Source organism: Jaculus jaculus, chromosome 6 (assembly GCF_020740685.1).
Source record: "Jaculus jaculus isolate mJacJac1 chromosome 6, mJacJac1.mat.Y.cur, whole genome shotgun sequence".
In the NCBI taxonomy this organism is placed as follows: Eukaryota; Metazoa; Chordata; class Mammalia; order Rodentia; family Dipodidae; genus Jaculus; species Jaculus jaculus.
In genome coordinates this window covers 115,167,076-115,185,659 of record NC_059107.1, presented here as the reverse complement: position 1 = coordinate 115,185,659, position 18,584 = coordinate 115,167,076, and the positions used below count along the sequence as shown (strand labels likewise).

The 18,584-nt window shown below is 39.4% G+C and overlaps 1 protein-coding gene across 2 annotated transcripts in view; it reads left to right on the top strand.

Moving 5' to 3' along the window:
- Zfc3h1 (zinc finger C3H1-type containing) overlaps nucleotides 1–18,584 on the top strand; it is a 75,393-nt gene that overhangs the window by 32,413 nt on the left and 24,396 nt on the right. For both annotated transcript variants that reach the window (XM_004650105.2, XM_045151733.1), the window contains exons 14-19: nucleotides 559–690; nucleotides 10,771–11,313; nucleotides 11,400–11,509; nucleotides 14,224–14,355; nucleotides 14,455–14,576; nucleotides 16,050–16,151. In XM_004650105.2, the coding sequence (XP_004650162.2) occupies nucleotides 559–690; nucleotides 10,771–11,313; nucleotides 11,400–11,509; nucleotides 14,224–14,355; nucleotides 14,455–14,576; nucleotides 16,050–16,151 (1,141 nt within the window). The remainder of the gene's footprint in view (nucleotides 1–558; nucleotides 691–10,770; nucleotides 11,314–11,399; nucleotides 11,510–14,223; nucleotides 14,356–14,454; nucleotides 14,577–16,049; nucleotides 16,152–18,584) is intronic.

Here is an 18,584-nt window from a genome sequence, read left to right as displayed (position 1 = left end):
GTATTTGAGAGAGCAACAGGCGGATAGAGCCATGGAGAGAGAGAGAGAGAGAGAGAGAGATTGAGAACATGCCTGTAGCCACTGCAAATGAACTGCAGACACATGCGCTGCCTTATGCATCTGACTTAACATGGGTACTAGGGAATTGAACCTGGGTCCTTAGGCTTCACAGTTCAAGCACATTAACTGCTAACCCATCTCACCAGCCTTTTTTTTTTTTAAAAAAAATTCTTTTTATTTTATTTATTTGAGAGGCAGAGAGAGAATGAGAACACCAGGAACTTCAGCCACTGTAATCGAACTCTAAACACATGTGCCCCCTTGTGCATCTGGCTTATGTGGGGCCTGGAGAATTGAACCTGGGTCCTTTGGCTTTATTGGCAAACACCTTAACTGCTAAGCCATCTGTCTAGTCCATGGCCACCCTGAGACTACATAGTGAATTCCAAGTCAGCCTGGGCTAGAGTAAAACCCCACCTCAAAAAACAAAAGACCAAAAAGAACATATAGTCCCTAAGATTTTCATTTCCATCTAATTCTCATTCTTTATATTTTCAGATTCACAGAATTCAACAGCGTGTTACAATTAAGAAAGCACTAATGCTGAAATATGGTGAGGAGCTTGCTAGGGCCAAGGCAGTGGCTAGCAAAGAACTAGGAAAACGGAAGCTGGATCAAGACCGCATGGGAGTAAGTTGTTTATAGAAATGCTGTTTAGAAGTGTTTTTTTTTTTAATTTTATATTAACAACTTTCATGATTATAAAGAATATCCCATGGTAATGCCCTCCCTCTCCCAACCTTCCCCTTTGAAACTTCATTCTCCATCATATCCCCTTCTCCTCTCAGTCTCTCTTTTATTTTGATGTTGTCATCTTTTCCTTCTATTATGATGGTCTTGTGTAGGTAGTGTCAGGCACCATAAGGTCGTGGATATCCAGGCCATTTTGCTAAAGCTTCTTCCAGCTTTCTGTCAGCTGGTCTACATGATGGAAGTTATCAGCTCAGTTCCAGGAGGATTTTTCCCAAGTATGTGGAGTCTTCAACAATTGGGTCTTACCATCTATTCCTAGTGGGAAACCACGAGCCTTGGCAGTGGTCTGTAATATTTTGGAAAACAAAAACTCGCTGGAACATATCCCATCCCTGACACTAAACATTTCCTAGTAACAATCTACAGCTCCTGAGTGTTCCATTGTCCAAAAAAATAGGTTTCCATATGATTTATTTATATCCTCTTAGATTTTGATTAGCCCTCCCTCCACCTTTCCTTTACTCACTCTCTTCCCCTGATCTCACTTGGGCCTTTAAACCCTCATTAATCTATTCTTCTACTTAGTACCATCCTATTAAATACCCGCTTCCTTCCTTTCTCTTTACTTTATAACTCTTTTCTAGCTTACTGGTCTTTGCTACTGAGTTTTCTTCGTACTCACACAGAAATCCAATCATCTGTAGCTAGGATCCATGTATGAGAGAGAACATATGACGCTTGGCTTTCTGGGCCTGGGTTACCTCACTTAGTAAAATCCTTTCCAGATCCATCCATTTTCCTGCAAATTTCTTTTTTTTTTTTTTTTTTTTTGGTTTTATTTTCATTTACTTTTTTAAATTTTTATTAAAATTTTCCATGATTATAAAATATATCCCATGGTAATTCCCTCCCTCCCCACCCCCACACTTTCCCATTTGAAATTCCATTCTCCATCTAATTACCTCCCCATTACAATCATTGTAATTACATATATACAATATCAACCAATTAAGTATCCTCCTCCCTTCCTTTCTCTACCCTTTATGTCTCCTTTTCAACTTACTGGCCTCTGCTACTAAGTATTTTCATTCTCATGCAGAAGCCCAGTCATCTGTAGCTAGGATCCCCATATGAGAGAGAACATGTGGCGCTTGGCTTTCTGGGCCTGGGTTACCTGACTTAGTATAATACTTTCCAGGTCCATCCATTTTTCTGCAAATTTCATAACTTCATTTTTCTTTACCGCTGAGTAGAACTCCATTGTATAAATGTGCCACATCTTCATTATCCACTCATCTGTTGAGGGACATCTAGGCTGGTTCCATTTCCCAGCTATTATAAATTGAGCAGCAATAAACATGGTTGAACATGTACTTCTAAGGAAATGAGATGAGTCCTTTGGATATATGCCTAGGAGTGCTATAGCTGGGTCATATGGTAGATCAATCTTTAGCTGTTTTAGGAACCTCCACACTGTTTTCCACAATGGCTGGACCAGATTGCATTCCCACCAGCAGTGTAGAAGGGTTCCTTTTTTTCCACATCCCCGCCAACATTTATGATCATTTGTTTTCATGATGGTGGCCAATCTGACAGGAGTGAGATGGAATCTCAATGTAGTTTTAATCTGCATTTCTCTGATGCCTAGTGACGTAGAACATTTTTTTAGATGCTTATATGCCATTCGTATTTCTTCCTTTGAGAACTCTCTATTTAGCTCCATAGCCCATTTTTTGATTGGCTTGTTTGATTCCTTATTATTTAATTTTTTGAGTTCTTTGTATATCCTAGATATTAATCCTCTATCAGATATATAGCTGGCAAAGATTTTTTCCCATTCTGTATGTTGCCTCTTTGCTTTTTTCACTGTGTCCTTTGCAGTGCAAAATCTTTGTAATTTCATGAGGCCCCAGTGATTGATTAATCTGTGGGTTTTATTGCCTGAGCAATTGGGGTTGTATTCAGAAAGTCTTTGCCAAGACCAATATGTTGAAGGGTTTCCCCTACTTTTTCCTGTAGCAGTTTCAGAGTTTCAGGTCTAATGTTAAGGTCTTTAATCCATTTGGACTGAATTCTTGTGCATGGCGAGAGAGAAGAATCTATTTTCATCCTTCTGCAGATATATATCCAGTTTTCAAAACACCATTTGCTGAAGAGGCTGTCTCTTCTCCAATGAGTATTTTTGGTATTTTTATCGAATATCAGGTGGCTATAGCTACTTGGGCTTACATCTGGGTCCTCTATTCTGTTCCACTGTTCTACATGTCTGTTTTTGTGCCAGTACCATGCTGTTTTTGTTACTATGGCTCTGTAGTATAGGTTAAAATCAGGTATGGTGATACCACCAGCCTCATTTTTGTTGCTCAGTATTATTTTAGATATTTGAGGTTTTTTGTGATTCCAAATGAATTTTTGGATTGTTTTTTCTATTTCCATGAAGAAAGCCTTTGGAATTTTGATAGGGATTGCATTAAATGTGTAGATTGCTTTAGGTAAGATTGCCATTTTCACAATATTGATTCTTCCAATCCAGAAACAAGGGATGTTTCTCCAGTTTCTAGTGTCTTCTGCAATTTCTCACTTGAGTGTTTTAAAGTTCTCATTGTAGAGATTATTTACTTCCTTGGTTAAGTTTATTCCAAGGTACTTTATTTTTTTTGATGCAATTGTGAATGGGAGTGATTCTCTGATTTCATCCTCTGTGTGTTTGTGGTTAGCATATATGAAGGCTACTGATTTCTGTGTGTTTATTTTGTATCCTGCTACATTGCTGTAGGTTTTGATCAGCTCTAATAGTTTGCTAGTAGAGTCTTTAGGGTTCTTTATGTATAGAATCATGTCATCTGCAAATAATGATAACTTGATCTCTTCCTTTCCAATTTGTATCCCTTTTATGTGTGTCTCTTGCCTTATTGCTATGGCTAAGACTTCCAAAACTATATTAAATAAAAGTGGGGACAGTGGACACCCTTGTCTTGTTCCTGATTTTAGTGGAAAAGGTTCCAGTTTTTCCTCATTTAGTAATATGTTGGCTGTAGGCTTGTCATAAATAGCCTTTATTATATTGAGATATGTTCCTTCTATTCCCAGTCTCTTTGGACTTTTATCATGAAGGGATGTTGGATTTTGTCAAATGCTTTCTCTGCGTCTAATGAGATGATCATGTGATTTTTGTCCTTCAACCCGTTTATGTAATGTATTGCATTTATAGATTTGTGTATGTTGAACCATCCCTGCATCTCTGGGATAAAGCCTACTTGGTCAGGGTGAATGATCTTTTTGATATATTCTTATATTCTGTTTGCCAATATTTTGTTGAGATTTTTGTATCTATGTTCATGAGGGAGATTGGTCTGTAATTTTCTTTTTTTGTTCTATCTTTGCCTGGTTTTGGTATCAGGGTGATGCTGGCCTCATAGAAGGAGTGTGGTAGAATTCCTTCCTTTTCTATTTCCTGGGAAAAGCTTAAGAAGCAATGGTGTAAGCTCTTCCTTAAAAGTCTGGTAAAATTCAGCAGTGAATCCATCTGGGCCTGGGCTTTTTTTAGTTGGGAGATTATTGATAACTGTTCGGATCTCGTTTGTTATAGGTCTATTTAAGTGATTAATCTCATTTTGATTTAATTTAGGTAGGTCATATAGATCAAGGAAATCATCCATTTCTTTCAGATTTTCATACTTTGTGGAGTATATGCTTTTATAGTATGTCCCCATGATTTTTTGAATTTCTCTGGAATCTGTTGTGATGTTAACCTTGTTCATCTCTGATTTTATTAATTTGTGTCTCTTCTCTCTTTCTTTTAGTCAGATTTGCTAAGGGTTTATCAATCTTGTTTATCCTTTCAAAGAACCAACTCTTTGTTTCATTAATTCTTTGGATTGTTCTCTTTGTTTCTATTTCATTAATTTCTGCCCTAAACTTTATTATGTCTTCCCGTCTACTGATTTTTGGTTTGCCTTGTTCTTCTTTTTCCAAGGCTTTAAGGCAAAGCATTAGGTTGTTTACTTGAGACCTTTCTAATTTCTTAATATAGGCACTTAAGGCTATAAATTTACCTCTTAGAACTGCCTTCATTGTGTCCCAGAGATTTTGGTATGTTTTGTTCTCATTATCATTTGACTCTATAAATTTTTTAATTTCCTTTTTGATTTCTTCATTGACCCATTCATCATTTAGTAGTGTATTGTTTAGTTTCCATGATTTTGTGTATGCTCTATAGCCTTTCTTGCTACTGATTTGTAGTTTAATTCCATTGTGGTCAGATAGAATGCAAGGAATTAATTCAATTTTCCTGAATTTGTTAAGATTTGCTTTGTGTCCTAATATATGGTCTATTTTAGAGAATGTTCCATGTGCTGCTGAAAAGAATGTATATTCTGCAGCTTTTGGATGAAATGTCCTGTATATATCTGTTAAGTCCATTCCTTCTATGACCTCATTTAGTCCAGATGCCTGTCTGTTTATTTTTTCCCGGGATGACCTGTCAGTTCATGAGAGTGGGGTGTTAAAGTCACCCACCACCACTGTGTTTGGTGTTATCTGTGACCTTAGTTCTAATAGTGTTTGTTTGACGAATTTGGGAGCCCCCATGTTAGGTGCATATATGTTTAGGATTATAATGTCCTCCTGTTGGAGTGTGCCCTTAATCAATATAAAGTGACCTTCCTTATCTTTCTTGACTAATGTTGGACTGAAGTCTACCCTGTCCGATATTAGGATAGCAACCCCTGCTTGTTTTCTAGGCCCATTTGCTTGAAACACCATCTTCCAACCTTTCACCCTAAGGTAATGTCTATCCTTTGTAGAAAGGTGAGTTTCTTGGAGCCAACAACTTGTAGGATCCTGCTTTTCAACCCAGTCTGCGAATCTATGTCTTTTCGTTGGGGCATTGAGGCCGTTGATATTAAGAGATATTATTGAAAGGTGTGTATTTATGTTTGCCTTTTTTTTTTTTTTTTTTTTTTTTTTGTGGATCTGGTTCTACCTGTGCTCTCTTCTGTTAACTAGTATTTGAGTATTGCTTGTTTTTTCTAGGTTCCTTATATGTGTGCTTTTCCTATTCTTCAGCATGGAGGATTCTATCAAGTATTTTCTGTAGAGCTGGTTTTGTCTTCAAATACTCCTTTAACCTGCTTTTGTCATGGAATGTCCTAATTTCTCCATCTATTTGAATGGATAACTTTGCAGGATAAAGTAACCTTGGTTGACAGTTGTTATCTTTCAGAACTTGGAATATATCACCCCAAGCCCTTCTGGCTTTAAAAGTTTGTGTTGAATAATCTGCTGTAATCCTGATGGGCTTACTTTTGTAGGTAACTTGATTTTTCTCTCTAACTGCTTTCAATATTTTTTCTTTGGTGTGTGTGTTTGGAAGTTTGATTATAATATGGCGAGGAGAGGTTCTTTCCAGGTTTTGTCTGGTTGGGGTTCTAAAGGCTTCCTGTATCTGTATTGGCACCTCTTTCCCTATTTGGTGGAAATTTTCTTCTATGATTTTGTTGAAGACACCTACTATGCCTTTTGAGTGAAATTCTTCTCCTTCTACTATGCCCTGAATTCTAATATTTGATCTTTTCATAGTGTCCCGAATATCTTGAAATTCCCACTCATACTTTTCTTAAGTTTGTCTTTCTCTTTGTTGGCCTGTATTAGATCTGCCACCTGGTCTTCTAGCTTAGATATTCTGTCCTCTCCTTCATCCATTCTACTGGTGAGATTTTCTACAGAGTTTTTTATTTCATTAACTGTGTTCTTCATTGCTAGTAATTCTGACTGGTTTTTCTTTATTATTTCTATTTCCTGATTTATGTCTTGTATTGCCTTCTTTATTTCATGAAATTGGTGTCCTGCATCTTCTTTGATTCCTTTGATTTCCTCTTTAAGTTCCTCTTTGACTCCTTTGATTTATTCTCTGACTTCTTTGAACTTATTTACAATCATTCTTTTGAAATCTTTTTCAGGCATTTCCTCTAACTCGTTCTCACTGGAGGACATTTCTGATGCATTAATATTTTTAGGTGGATTTATATCGTCTTGCTTTTTGGTGTTTCTTGTGTTATAATGTATATATTTTTGCGTCTTGGATTAAGTTAATGCTTGGATTTTCTAGCTAGCTAGGTATTCTTAGCTGTATCAATTGATTTGTGTTATATATTTTCAGGGTAGGAGCTTAAGGTGTTAGATGTGGCTCTTAAGACTCTGAGAGTATCTACAAAGGTGCTCCTAGGGGTTGAGTTTCCCTGCTATGGGAGTATTCAAGTAGGCTGAGTGGAATAAAACACCGGTAGATTCTAAAAGTTAACTAAATACTGTACCCATTCATTCAAAAACAGCCCCAAGTATGTATGCCAGAGTAGTTATTATAACAACCAGATCCTCTATCAACACAGAGGTTAAGATTTCTGGTCTGTTGAGGGATCCCAGTCAGCTTGTGACCAAGTGAGACCCTTCCCTGGTGCAAACCCAGTTACCTTGGATGAGTTTGGTCTCAGTCAAGTTGCTGCCTGGGTCGTCCGGCTGCTGTTCTGATTTCTGGAGCTGGGCACTGGCTTTTCCTGTGGGGCAAACCAAGCCTGGCAACTGTGGCCCTGCAGATCAGCACCCCCGCTGCTGGAACTGCTGCTGCTTCTGGGTCTGCTGTTGTTGCCGCTCCTGGGTCCACTGCTGCTGGGGCCACTGGTACCGGTTCTGGAGCTGCTGATGTTACTGCTGCACTCTGCTCCTGCTTGGGTCCCGCTGTCGGCTCAAGTGGGCGTGGCCGGTCCCGGGCCGCTGCTCTGTTTGCTGGAGCTGGGCTCAGGCGGTGGGGGAGGGGAGGGAGCCGCAGCTGCTCTAGTTCTCTCGCTGTTCCACGTGTTCTTCTACCTCGCGTTCTGCTCCTCTGCTGCTCACTGCCGCTCTCCCTTCAAGTTTCCTGAGTTGCGGAGAGCGCTGGTGTGAGGGGAAGCTCCCGCACCTGGCTTTTCCTGTGCCTGGAGCCTAGTCTGGCGGCTTTGTGGTGCGCCGTGCCGCCGCCACGGTTGGCAGAGCTGCCGGGGCCACTTTTGCTGGCCTGTGCAGGCTCTGGATGCTCTGGATCTCTCCTACTTCTCCGCTGCTGCTTCAGTTTCCTATACACCTCACTTTTTAGTAAATGTGTGTATTTTGCTGAGGTTCTTTGGTCTTTTTTTCACCCCAGGCTGCTTTGGTGTGGTACCTACGCCGCCATCTTAACCGGAAGTCCTTCCTGCAAATTTCATAACTTGATTATTCTTTACTGCTAAGTAAAACCCCATTGTGTAAATGTGTCATATCTTCATTATCCATTCATTAATGGAGGGACATCTAGGCTGTTTTCACTTCCCAGCTATTGTGAATTGAGTAGCAATAAACATGGTTGAGCAAGTATCTCTAAGGGAATAAGATGAGTCCTTAAGGATATATGCCTAGGAGTGCTATAGCTGGGTTATATGGCAGATGTATTTTTAACTGTCTTAGCAACCTCCACACTGATTTCTACAATGGCTGGACCAGATTGCATTCCCACCAACAGTGTAGAAGCATTTCTCTTTTTTCCACATCCTTGGCAGCATTTATGATCATTTGTTCTCATGGTGGTAGCCAATCTGACATTGAGTGAGGTGGAATCTCAGTGTAGTTTTAATCTGCATTTCCCTCATGACTAGGGATGTAGAACTTTTTTTTTTTAGATGCTTATATGCCATATGTATTTCTTCTTTTGAGAACTCTCTCTTTAGTTCTGTAGCCCATTTTTTAATTGGGTTGTTTAATTGGATTTCTTGTTACTTAATTTTTTGAGTTCTTTGTATATCCTAGATATTAATCCTCTATCAGATGTATAGCTGGCAAAGATTTTTTTCCCATTCTGTAGGTTGCATCTTTGCTTTATTCACAGTGTCTTTTGCCATATAAATTCTTTGTAATTTCATGAGGTCCCAGTGGTTAGTCTGGTTTTATTGCCTGAGCAAGTGGGATTATATTCAGAGTCTTTGCCAAGACCAATATGTTGAACGGTTTCCCCTACTTTTTCCTCTAGCAGTTTCAGAGCTTCGGGTCTGATGTTAAGGTCTTTTTAATCCATTTGGACTTAATTCTTTTTTTTTTTTTTAAAGTCACACTGACTTTTTTTTTTAAAATTTTTATTTATTTATTTGAGAGCGACAGACACAGAGAGAAAGACAGATAGAGGGAGAGAGAGAGAATGGGCATGCCAGGGCTTCCAGCCTCTGCAAACGAACTCCAGACACGTGCGCCCCCTTGTGCATCTGGCTAACGTGGGACCTGGGGAGCCGAGCCTCGAACCGGGGTCCTTAGGCTTCATAGGCAACTGCTTAACCGCTAAGCCATCTCTCCAGCCCTGGACTTAATTCTTGTACATGGAAAGAGAGAAGAATCTATCTTCATCCTTCTGTAGATACATATCCAGTTTGCTGAAGAGGCTGACTTTTCTCCAATGAGTATTTTTGACATTTTAATCAAATATCAGGTGGCTATAGCTACCCGGACTTACATCTGGGTGCTCTATTCTGTTCCATTGATCTACATGTCTGCTTTTGTGCCAATACCATGCTGTTTTTGTTGTTATGGCTCTATAGTATAGGTTAAAATCAGGTATGTTGATACCACCAGCCTTATTTATTCACTTATTTATTTTTGGTTTTTCAAGGTAGGGTCTCACTCTGGCCCAGGCTGACCTGGAATTCACTATATAGTCTCAGCCTGGCCTTGAACTCATGGCAATTCTCCTACCTCTGCCTCCTGAGTGCTGTGATTAAAGGTGTGCACCACCACGTTGGCACCAGCAGCCTTATTTTTGTTGCTCAAGATTGTTTTAGATATTTGAGATTTTTTTTGTGACTCCAAATGAATTTTTGGATTTTTTTTTCTATTTCTGTGAAGAATGCCATTGGGATTTTGATGGGGATTGCATTAAATGTGTAGATTGCTTTTGGTAAGATTGCCTTTTTCACAATATTGATTCTGTTGATCCTGGCTTCTCCTGCGGCTCGAGCTGAGCCTTGCAGCTGTGGCCCCGTGGACCTGGTGCCGCTGCTGCTGGAGCCGCTTCTGCCTACCTATGTGGGCTCTAGATGCTCTGGATCGTTCCTACTTCTCTGCTACACTTGGTAATTTCTTATACCCCTCATTTTTAAGTAGAAGAGTGTATTTTGCTGGTTTATTTTTTGTTTTGTTTTGTTTGGCTTTTTATCCCCTGGGCTGCTTTGGCGTGGTTCCTATGCCACCATCTTAACCCGAAGTCAAGGTTTTTATAATATGTCAAAAATTAAGAGATAAATAAAGTAAATTAAAAATTTCTGGAAAAATATTGTCAAAGAAAACACAAATAAATTTATTTATCTCCCTCCTCCTCCCAGGTAGGGTCTCACTCTATCTAGCCCAGGCTGACCTGAAATTCACTATGTAGTCTCAGGGTGGCTTTGAACTCACAGCAATCCTCTTACCTCTCTCTGCCTCTCAAGTACTGGGATTAAAGGCATGAGCTACTACTCCTGGCAAAGCTTTGCTTTTATTTTATTTTATTTTTTTTTTTTTAATTATTTATTTATTTATTTATTTGAGAGCGACAGACACAGAGAGAAAGGCAGATAGAGGGAGAGAGAGAATGGGCGCGCCAGGGCTTCCAGCCTCTGCAAACGAACTCCAGACGCGTGCGCCCCCTTGTGCATCTGGCTAACGTGGGACCTGGGGAACCGAGTCTCGAACCGGGGTCCTTTGGCTTCACAGGCACGCGCTTAACCGCTAAGCCATCTCTCCAGCCCAAAGCTTTGCTTTTAAATGGTATTGTCAATTTAAATTTATTTTGCCGTGGCTTTAATTTCTTCTTCTTTATTTGGTTATAGATTAAGTAGCAAAACTGTTGTTGAATTGAATTAAACTATTTTATTTTACTTACTAGTTTTGTAATTAATAACAGGGATATTATCTTAATGTTATCTTAATGAAAAATGGTTTATGAAATCAATGATATAAAATATTTATGCCATGTTTCTCTCCCAGCCAAACAAAATAATGAGATTGGATAATTCTCCAATATCAAGTCCAAGAAAGCATTCAGCAGAACTAATTGCTATGGAGAAAAGACGACTACAAAAGTTAGAATATGAATATGCCTTGAAAATTCAAAAATTAAAAGAAGCCCGAGCCCTTAAAGCAAAGGAACAACATAATATTGCTCCAGCTGTGGAAGAGGAGCCTGAGTTTTCTCTGCCTCAGCCCTCACTTCATGATCTGACGCAAGACAAGCTCACCCTGGACACTGAAGAAAATGATGCTGATGATGAAGTTTTGTCTGGTTCCAACAGAGAACGGAGAAGATCCTTCTTAGAGTCTAATGCAGTCACAAAACCTAACCTAAAGCATATTGATACTCCAAACAAAGAATGTATAAGTAAACTTAGTAAGAGTACTGTAGAAAAGCCAGAACTCTTCCTTGGGTTACAAATAGGTGAACTGCAAAAATTGTATTCAAAAGCTGATAGCCTAAAACAATTGATTTCAAAAACTACAACAGGCATGACAGAAAAGGTTTTGCAAGGTCAGGTAAGTGAATATTTCATATTGTCTATAAAATCTAGAATTTATTTAATCCTAATTTGCTATGTGGAATTATTCTGATTTTTTTCCAGGAGATTGCTGTGGATGCAGATTTTGTTACTGCACAGAGTAAAACAAGTGAAGTTAAGCCATGTCCTTTTACACCCTACCATAGTCCTCTTCTAGTTTTTAAATCCTACAGGTAAAGAAAGATTCCGTAGACTTGATTTTTTGATTACTCTTTGGTTCTTAATATTTTGCCTTGAATGTTTGATAACAAAGCACTTGGGATGGAGAGATAGCTCAGCAGTTAACACCCTTGCTGATAAAGCCTTAGGGGGCCTGGGTTTGAGTCCCCAGTATACCTGTAAAGCCGGATGCACAGTGTATCACATGTGTCTGGAGTTTGCTTGTAGAGGCAAGGGGCCCTGGTATGCCTATTCTGTCTTTCCCTCTCTTCTTTCTGTCCTTGCAAATAAATAAAATTTTTTTTCAATTTTTCAATAATTTCCATGATTATAAACAATATTCCATGGTAATGCCCTCCCTCCCTCCACTTTCCCCTTTGAAACTCCATTCTCCATCATATCCCCTCCTCCTCTCAATCAGTCTCTCTTTTATTTTGATGTCATCTTTTCCTCCTGTTATGATGGTCTTGTGTAGGTAGTGTCAGGCACTGTGAGATCATGGATATCCAGGCCATTTTGTGTCTGTGGGAGCACGTTGTAAGGAGTCCTACCCTTCCTTTGCTCTTACATTCTTTCCGCCACCTCTTCCTCAATGGAGCCTGAGCCTTGGAAAGAGTGGTGGAGATATCAGTAGTGCTGAGCACTCCTGTCACTTCCTAGCACCATGATGCCTGCTGAGTCGTCCCAAGGTCACTGCCATCTGAAAAGGGAAGGTTCTCAACCAAAAAGTAGAGTAGCATTAATATACAGGTATGAAAATTAAGAGAAGTGCTTACTTGGCAGTTTGATGAGCATAGTATATACATTTAGCCATACAGCAGCAGACTTTACACCTTCAGGGCTCAGGAATACCTGTTACAGGTTTTCAGTATCAGGGATGTATTCTCTCCCATGGAACAGTCCTCCAGTCCAAGTGGAGGGCAGTTGGTTTCCACCATTGCAGACGTGCCACTGTTGCACTCATTGGCTCATTTGGCCTAGCTGGCCAAATATAAGGCTTGCAGTGTCCACTGTTGAGTATCTTTACTGGTGATTTCTCTCTCTCCCCTTGAGCTGCATGCAGAATGGCTTCTTCCAGCTTTCTTTCAGCTGGTCTACGTGGAGGAGGTTTTCAGCTCAGTTCCAGCAGGATTTTTCAGTGGCCTTGCAGCCCAAGTATGTGGAGTCTTAAGCAAAAGGGTCTTACCATCTATTCCTGGTGGTAAACCAAGGGCTTTGGCAATGTCCTGTAATGTTTTGGGGGCATCAGGGACCTCCATGGCCAACAACTCACTGGAAGGTATCCCATTCCTGGCACTGAACATTTTCTAGTAACAATCTACAGCTCCTGAGTGTTCCGTTGTCCAAAAAAGTAGGTTTCCATGTGATTTATTTATATCCTCTTAGATTCTGATTAGCTCTTCCTCCACCTTTTCTTTACTCAGTCTCTTCCCCTGACCTCACTTGGGCCTTTAATTAAAGTATTTTTTAAAATAAATAAAGCACGCCTTTAATCCCAGCACTCGGGAGGCAGAGGTAGGAGGATTGCCGAGAGTTCGAGGCCACCCTGAGACTACATAGTGAATTCCAGGTCAGCCTGAGCCAGAGTGAGACCCTACCTCGAAAAAAAAAAAAAAAATAAATAAATAAATAAATAAATAAAATAAATTTTTTTTAAAAGGCTTGCTTCCTTTAAAGAAAAGCATTTGTCCTTTTATAGAAATAAAATAAACTGACTTGGTATTGTATTCAAATAATATCAGGAAGTTAGATTTAGTGTACCCTTTGAATCATCAGTTCTTTTCATTCTTTTACTTTTTTTTCTTTGAGAAGAGGTCTCGCAATGTATGTAGCCTTATCTATCCTGGAACCTGCTGTTTAGACCAGGTTGGCCTCTCCCTTCTAGCTGCTGGGGTTATAGAAATTTTGCCACCATACCAGGCTGTTATAAAAAGTTTTAATTTTACTAGTATCTATTCTAAGGAATAATAATCTTGACTACGTAAAGTTGGTTTTGACATTTTCAGATGGTTAACTTTGTGGGATATTTATCCCACAGGATTTTCAGAATACTAGAAGTTGTGTGACTATTGAAGGGGTACAGTTTATATGGTCTAATAGCACTTACTAGGTAATATATATTTGTTTTCTAATATATATATTTTTTGCGACTTTTTTTTACTCTAGCCCAGGGTAGCCTTGAACTCATGATAATCCACTTGACTCAGCTGTGATTACAGATGTGAGCTACTGTTCCCAGCTGTTTCTTACTTTTTAAATATATATTTGCTGGTAATTTTGTATAAGAAATAATAGAATGTAGCATTTTATCATGTGTGTGGGGAAACTACTTTTAAAATTTAGTATTTTTTTCTCCTTATATGTTTTTCTACCTTTTTTTTATTCATTCATTCATTTATTGATAGGGCTCCCTACATAATCCAGGCTGTCCTAGAACTCACTATGCAGCCTACACTGGCCTCTGACTTGTGATCCTCTGCATTATCCTCCTAAGATCTGAGATTACAGTTGTGTACCCCACTTAATGTTGTATTTCATATCTCTCATGTTCCCAATATAAAATCAGCATTTTCCTATCTCTCATCCTAGCTCCTTTTAGTTACTTTGGTATTGATGTAATTACAAAATAGCCCGAAGTTTAGAACACTTAACTAAGAACATTTAAAATTTTTTCAGTTCTCTGAGGAGCAAAAATAGAGCATAATGTGCACGTCTTTTTTCTCCCTAGATTTAGTCCTTACTATCGAACCAAGGAAAAACTTCCCCTAAGTTCAGTATCTTACAGTCACATGATTGAACCAGATCAGTGTTTCTGCCGTTTTGATCTAACAGGAACATGTAATGATGATGATTGTCAGTGGTGAGTGGTTTTTGTTTGAAGTAAACTTTAAGTGAAAGTTGTGTTTGCTTAACTTTGATCAGCACATGATTAACTTTTTGTGTTGTCATTATGTTTTAGGCAGCATGCACAAGACTATACATTTAGCAGAAAACAGCTGTTCCAGGACATTCTGTCATACAATCTATCTTTGATTGGCTGTTCAGAGACAAGCTCTGATGAAGAAATTGCTTTGGCAGCAGGTTTTGTAAAACTTCTTGTTGTTCTCCAAGTAAAAGTTTGAGTAATAATAATAGTTATTATTATTTGCAGGGTCTCACTGTAGCCCAAACTGACCTGGAATTCACTATGTAATCTCAGGGTGGCCTCAAACTCGTGGCTGTTCTCCTACCTCTGCCTCCCAAATACAGGGATTAAAGGTGTGCCCCCTCTTAAAAGTTTGAATTTAAAAAAATTGGCTGGGAGTGGTGACACACACCTTTAATTCTAGCACTCAGGAAGCAGAGGTAGGAAGAGTGCTGTGAGTTTGAGGCCTGCCTGAGACTACATAGTAAATTCCAAGCTAGCCTGTGCTAGAGTAAGATTCTACCTCAAAAAATGAAAAAGAAAAACAAAGTATATATATGTAGTCATTTACCTGTGACACTATTTCATCTGCTTCATTTAGTACTAGAGTCACTAATACAGCTTGTTTGTTAACTGCAAGTTTAAGTAATATCAAAGAGTTAAGACATTTCCTTCATTGCAGAAAGCTCTTTGGACAGAGTTCGTCTAAATGGCTTGATTTATTTAGGCAAAACAACTTATTTTTATGGGGCTTTTAAGGATAACTTTTAACACGTGTCCTATTTTAGTTTCAAAATTCCCAAGGGTATGGTGACTCACTTTTTTTGTTGTTGTTGTTTGTTTGTTTGTTTTGTTTTTTTGAGGCAGGGTCTCACTTTAGCTCAGGCTGATCTGGAATTCACTATGTTGTTTCAGGGTGGCCTCGAGCTCATGGCAGTCCTTATACCTCTGCCTCCCAAGTGCTAGGATTAAAGGCTTGTCCACCATACCCAGCGACTCACACCTTTAATCCCAGGACTCGGGAGGCTGAAGTAGGAGAATCTCTGAGAGCTCCAGGCCAGCCTGGGCTACAGAGTAAGTTCCAGGTCAGCCTGGGCTATTATGAGACCTTGCCTTATAAAATCCAGATAAACACAAGAGGGTTGAAAGTTGAAACACAGCTATATAAATTCCATAATGAAGTGAAAGGATCTTGGTATAAATTTTGACATCGTAGAAATGACAGATTACTACTAAACATTGTGAGCAAGTATTATGAAACCTTTCCTCAGATTTTATTGCCAGTGCTTTAGAAGAAAGGGGATTGATAATTACTAAATTTAGTGGGATCATAATCTAGAATGATTATAAGGTCTTTTGATCATTCCCAGTTTGGGACTTCAACTTTTACTTAATAATTTAGATCATTTTAGGAAATAACTTCCACCACTTCCAGTTCATATTAGTTGTACAATATAGTAAGCAGGATTTGTTAAAGTAGTTAAGCAAATAAGGCCTTACCCTTACATAGATTATAGGTGTTACTGACTAGTACCATATGTTTAATTCTTTGCCATTCTTTTCTTTGCAGTCCTTAGTTGGCTTAGTTTTTATCTTTTTTTTTCTTTTTTTTTTTTTTTTTATGAATATGGCTTTGCTTTTGTTTCCAGAGAAGTATGTTGAGAAACTTTTTGGAGTAAATAAAGATCGAATGTCAATGGACCAAATGGCTGTTCTCCTTGTTAGCAATATCAACGAAAGTAAAGGTCATAGTAAGTATATGGGTATTTCTAAAAGCAAACTTTCAGTTTAGTATGCTTATAAACTTGGCATATTCTTCATACAAAAATGAATGTCAAAAACATGAATGTTATTAACATAATCAAATAAGTGTAGTTTTCTTTCTTTTCTTTTTTTTTTTTTTTTTTTTGGTTTTTTGGTTTTTTGGTAGTGTCTCACTCTAGCTCAGGCTGACCTAGAATTCAGTATAGTCTCAGCCTCAACCTCATGGTGATGCTCCTACCTCTGCCTCCCAAGTGCTGGGATGAAAGGTGTGTGCCACCATGCCTGGCTGCTTTTTTTTTTTATTGTTTTAAAGGTAGGATCTTATTTAGCCAGGCAGACCTGAACCTCACTTTGTAGCTGACGTTAAACTCATGATGATCCTTTACCTCAATCTCCCCAGTGTTGGGATTACTAGTGTGAGCCTCCATTCACAGTTATGTAGATTAAAAAATATTTTTCTAAGCCGGTCATGGTGGTGCACGCCTTTAATCCTAGCACTTGGGAGGCAGAGGTAGGAGGATCACCATGAGTTCGAGGCCACCCTGAGATGACAGAGTTAATTCCAGGTCAGTCTGGACTAGAGTGAAACCTTATCTTGAAAAACCAAAAAAAAAATATATATATATATATATATATATATATATATATATTTTTTTTTTTTTTTCCTGGGCTGGAGAGATAGCTTAGCGGTTAAGCGCTTGCCTGTGAAGCCTAAGGATCCTGGTTCGAGGCTCGATTCTCCAGGACCCACGTTAGCCATGCACAGCAGGGCGCATGCATCTGGAGTTAGTTTGCAGTGGCTGGAAGCCCTGGCTCACCCCTTCTCTCTCTCTCTCTGTCACTCTCAAATAAATAAAAAATGAACAAAAAAAAATGTTAAAAGTCCTTGGCTCATTGACAGTCAATTTAAAAAAATATTTTTCTACTTATTTTTATTTATTTATTTATTTATTTATTTATTTGAGAGAGAGAGAAAAAAAAGAGGGGGGAGGAGAGAGAGAATGGACACATCAGGGCCTCCACCCCTGCAAATAAACTTCAGGCACATGCACCTCCTTGTACATCTGGCTTACGTGGGTTCTGGGGAATTGAATCTGGGTCCTTTGGCTTTGTAGGCAAATGCCTTAACCACTAAGCCATTCCCCAGTCTATTTGTTTATTTTGAAGTAGGGTCTCGCTCTAGCCCAGTTTGACCTGGAACTTACTATGTAGTTTTAGGGTGGGCTCAAACTCATGGTGATCCTCCTAATTCTGCCTCCCAAGTGCAGGGATTAAAGGCATACACTACCACACCTGGCTATCTTTTTAAAGCATACTTTTTATTTTTATTTATTTATTTGAGAGCCACTGAGAGAAAGAGGAAGACAGAGAGAGAATGGGCGTGGCAGGGCCTCCAGCTACTGCAAATGAACTCCAGATGCATGCACCCCCTTGTGCATCTGGCTAATGTGGGTCCTGGGGAATTGAGCCTCAAACCTGGGTCCTTGGGCTTCACAGGCAAGCACTTAACCGCTAAGCCATCTCTCCAGTAGCCTCCCCCTTTTTTTTTTTTTGCACATGTGCGTGCGTGTGTATATGAGCACTGACATGTCAGTCATTTGCCCACTGCAAACACATGTCCAGCTATGTGGGTGGCCATCAAGCAAATGTCTTTAGCCACTGGGCCACTTCCCAAACCCTTTGAAGTGTTTTTTTTTTTTTGTTTGTTTGTTTTTGTTTTTTTTTTAATCTTTATGTGAATGTGGAAATGCTTGGGTGAAGGTCAGAATACAACTTCTGGTATCAGTTCATGCCTCTCACCTGTGAGTCACAGTCTTCTGGTTGTTTCCTGCTGTCTGCCAGGCTACCTGACCCACGATTTTCTAGGGATTCTCTGTCCCTACCTCCTATCTCACTATAGGAGGGCTGGGATTACAGATGCTTGCACTACTGCATTCAGGTTCTTTTTTAAAATTTTTTGTTCATTTTTTTATTTATTTGAGAGTGACAGAGAAAGAGAGAATGGATGTGCCAGGGCTTCCACTCACTGCAAACAAACTCCCAATGCGTGCGCCCCCTTGTGCATCTGGCTAATGTGGGTCCTGGGGAATTGAGCCTCGTGCCAGGGTCCTTAGGCTTTGCAGGCAAGGGCTTAACCGCTAAGCCATCTCTCCAGCCCCTGCATTGAATTTTATGTGGGTTCTGGGAATCTGAACTCAAGTCATCATGATTATACACCAAGTACTTGATCCACTGGACCTCCCTAGTCCCTGAAATAATTAAGTAAATATGCATACATACTTTTTTGGGGGTGGGGGGAGGTTCAAAATAGAGTCTTGCTCTAGCCCAGGCTGACCTGGAATCTGCTGTGTGTAGTCTCAGGCAGGCTTCAAACTCACAGTAATCCAACTACCTCTGCCTCGTGAATGCTGGGACTAAAA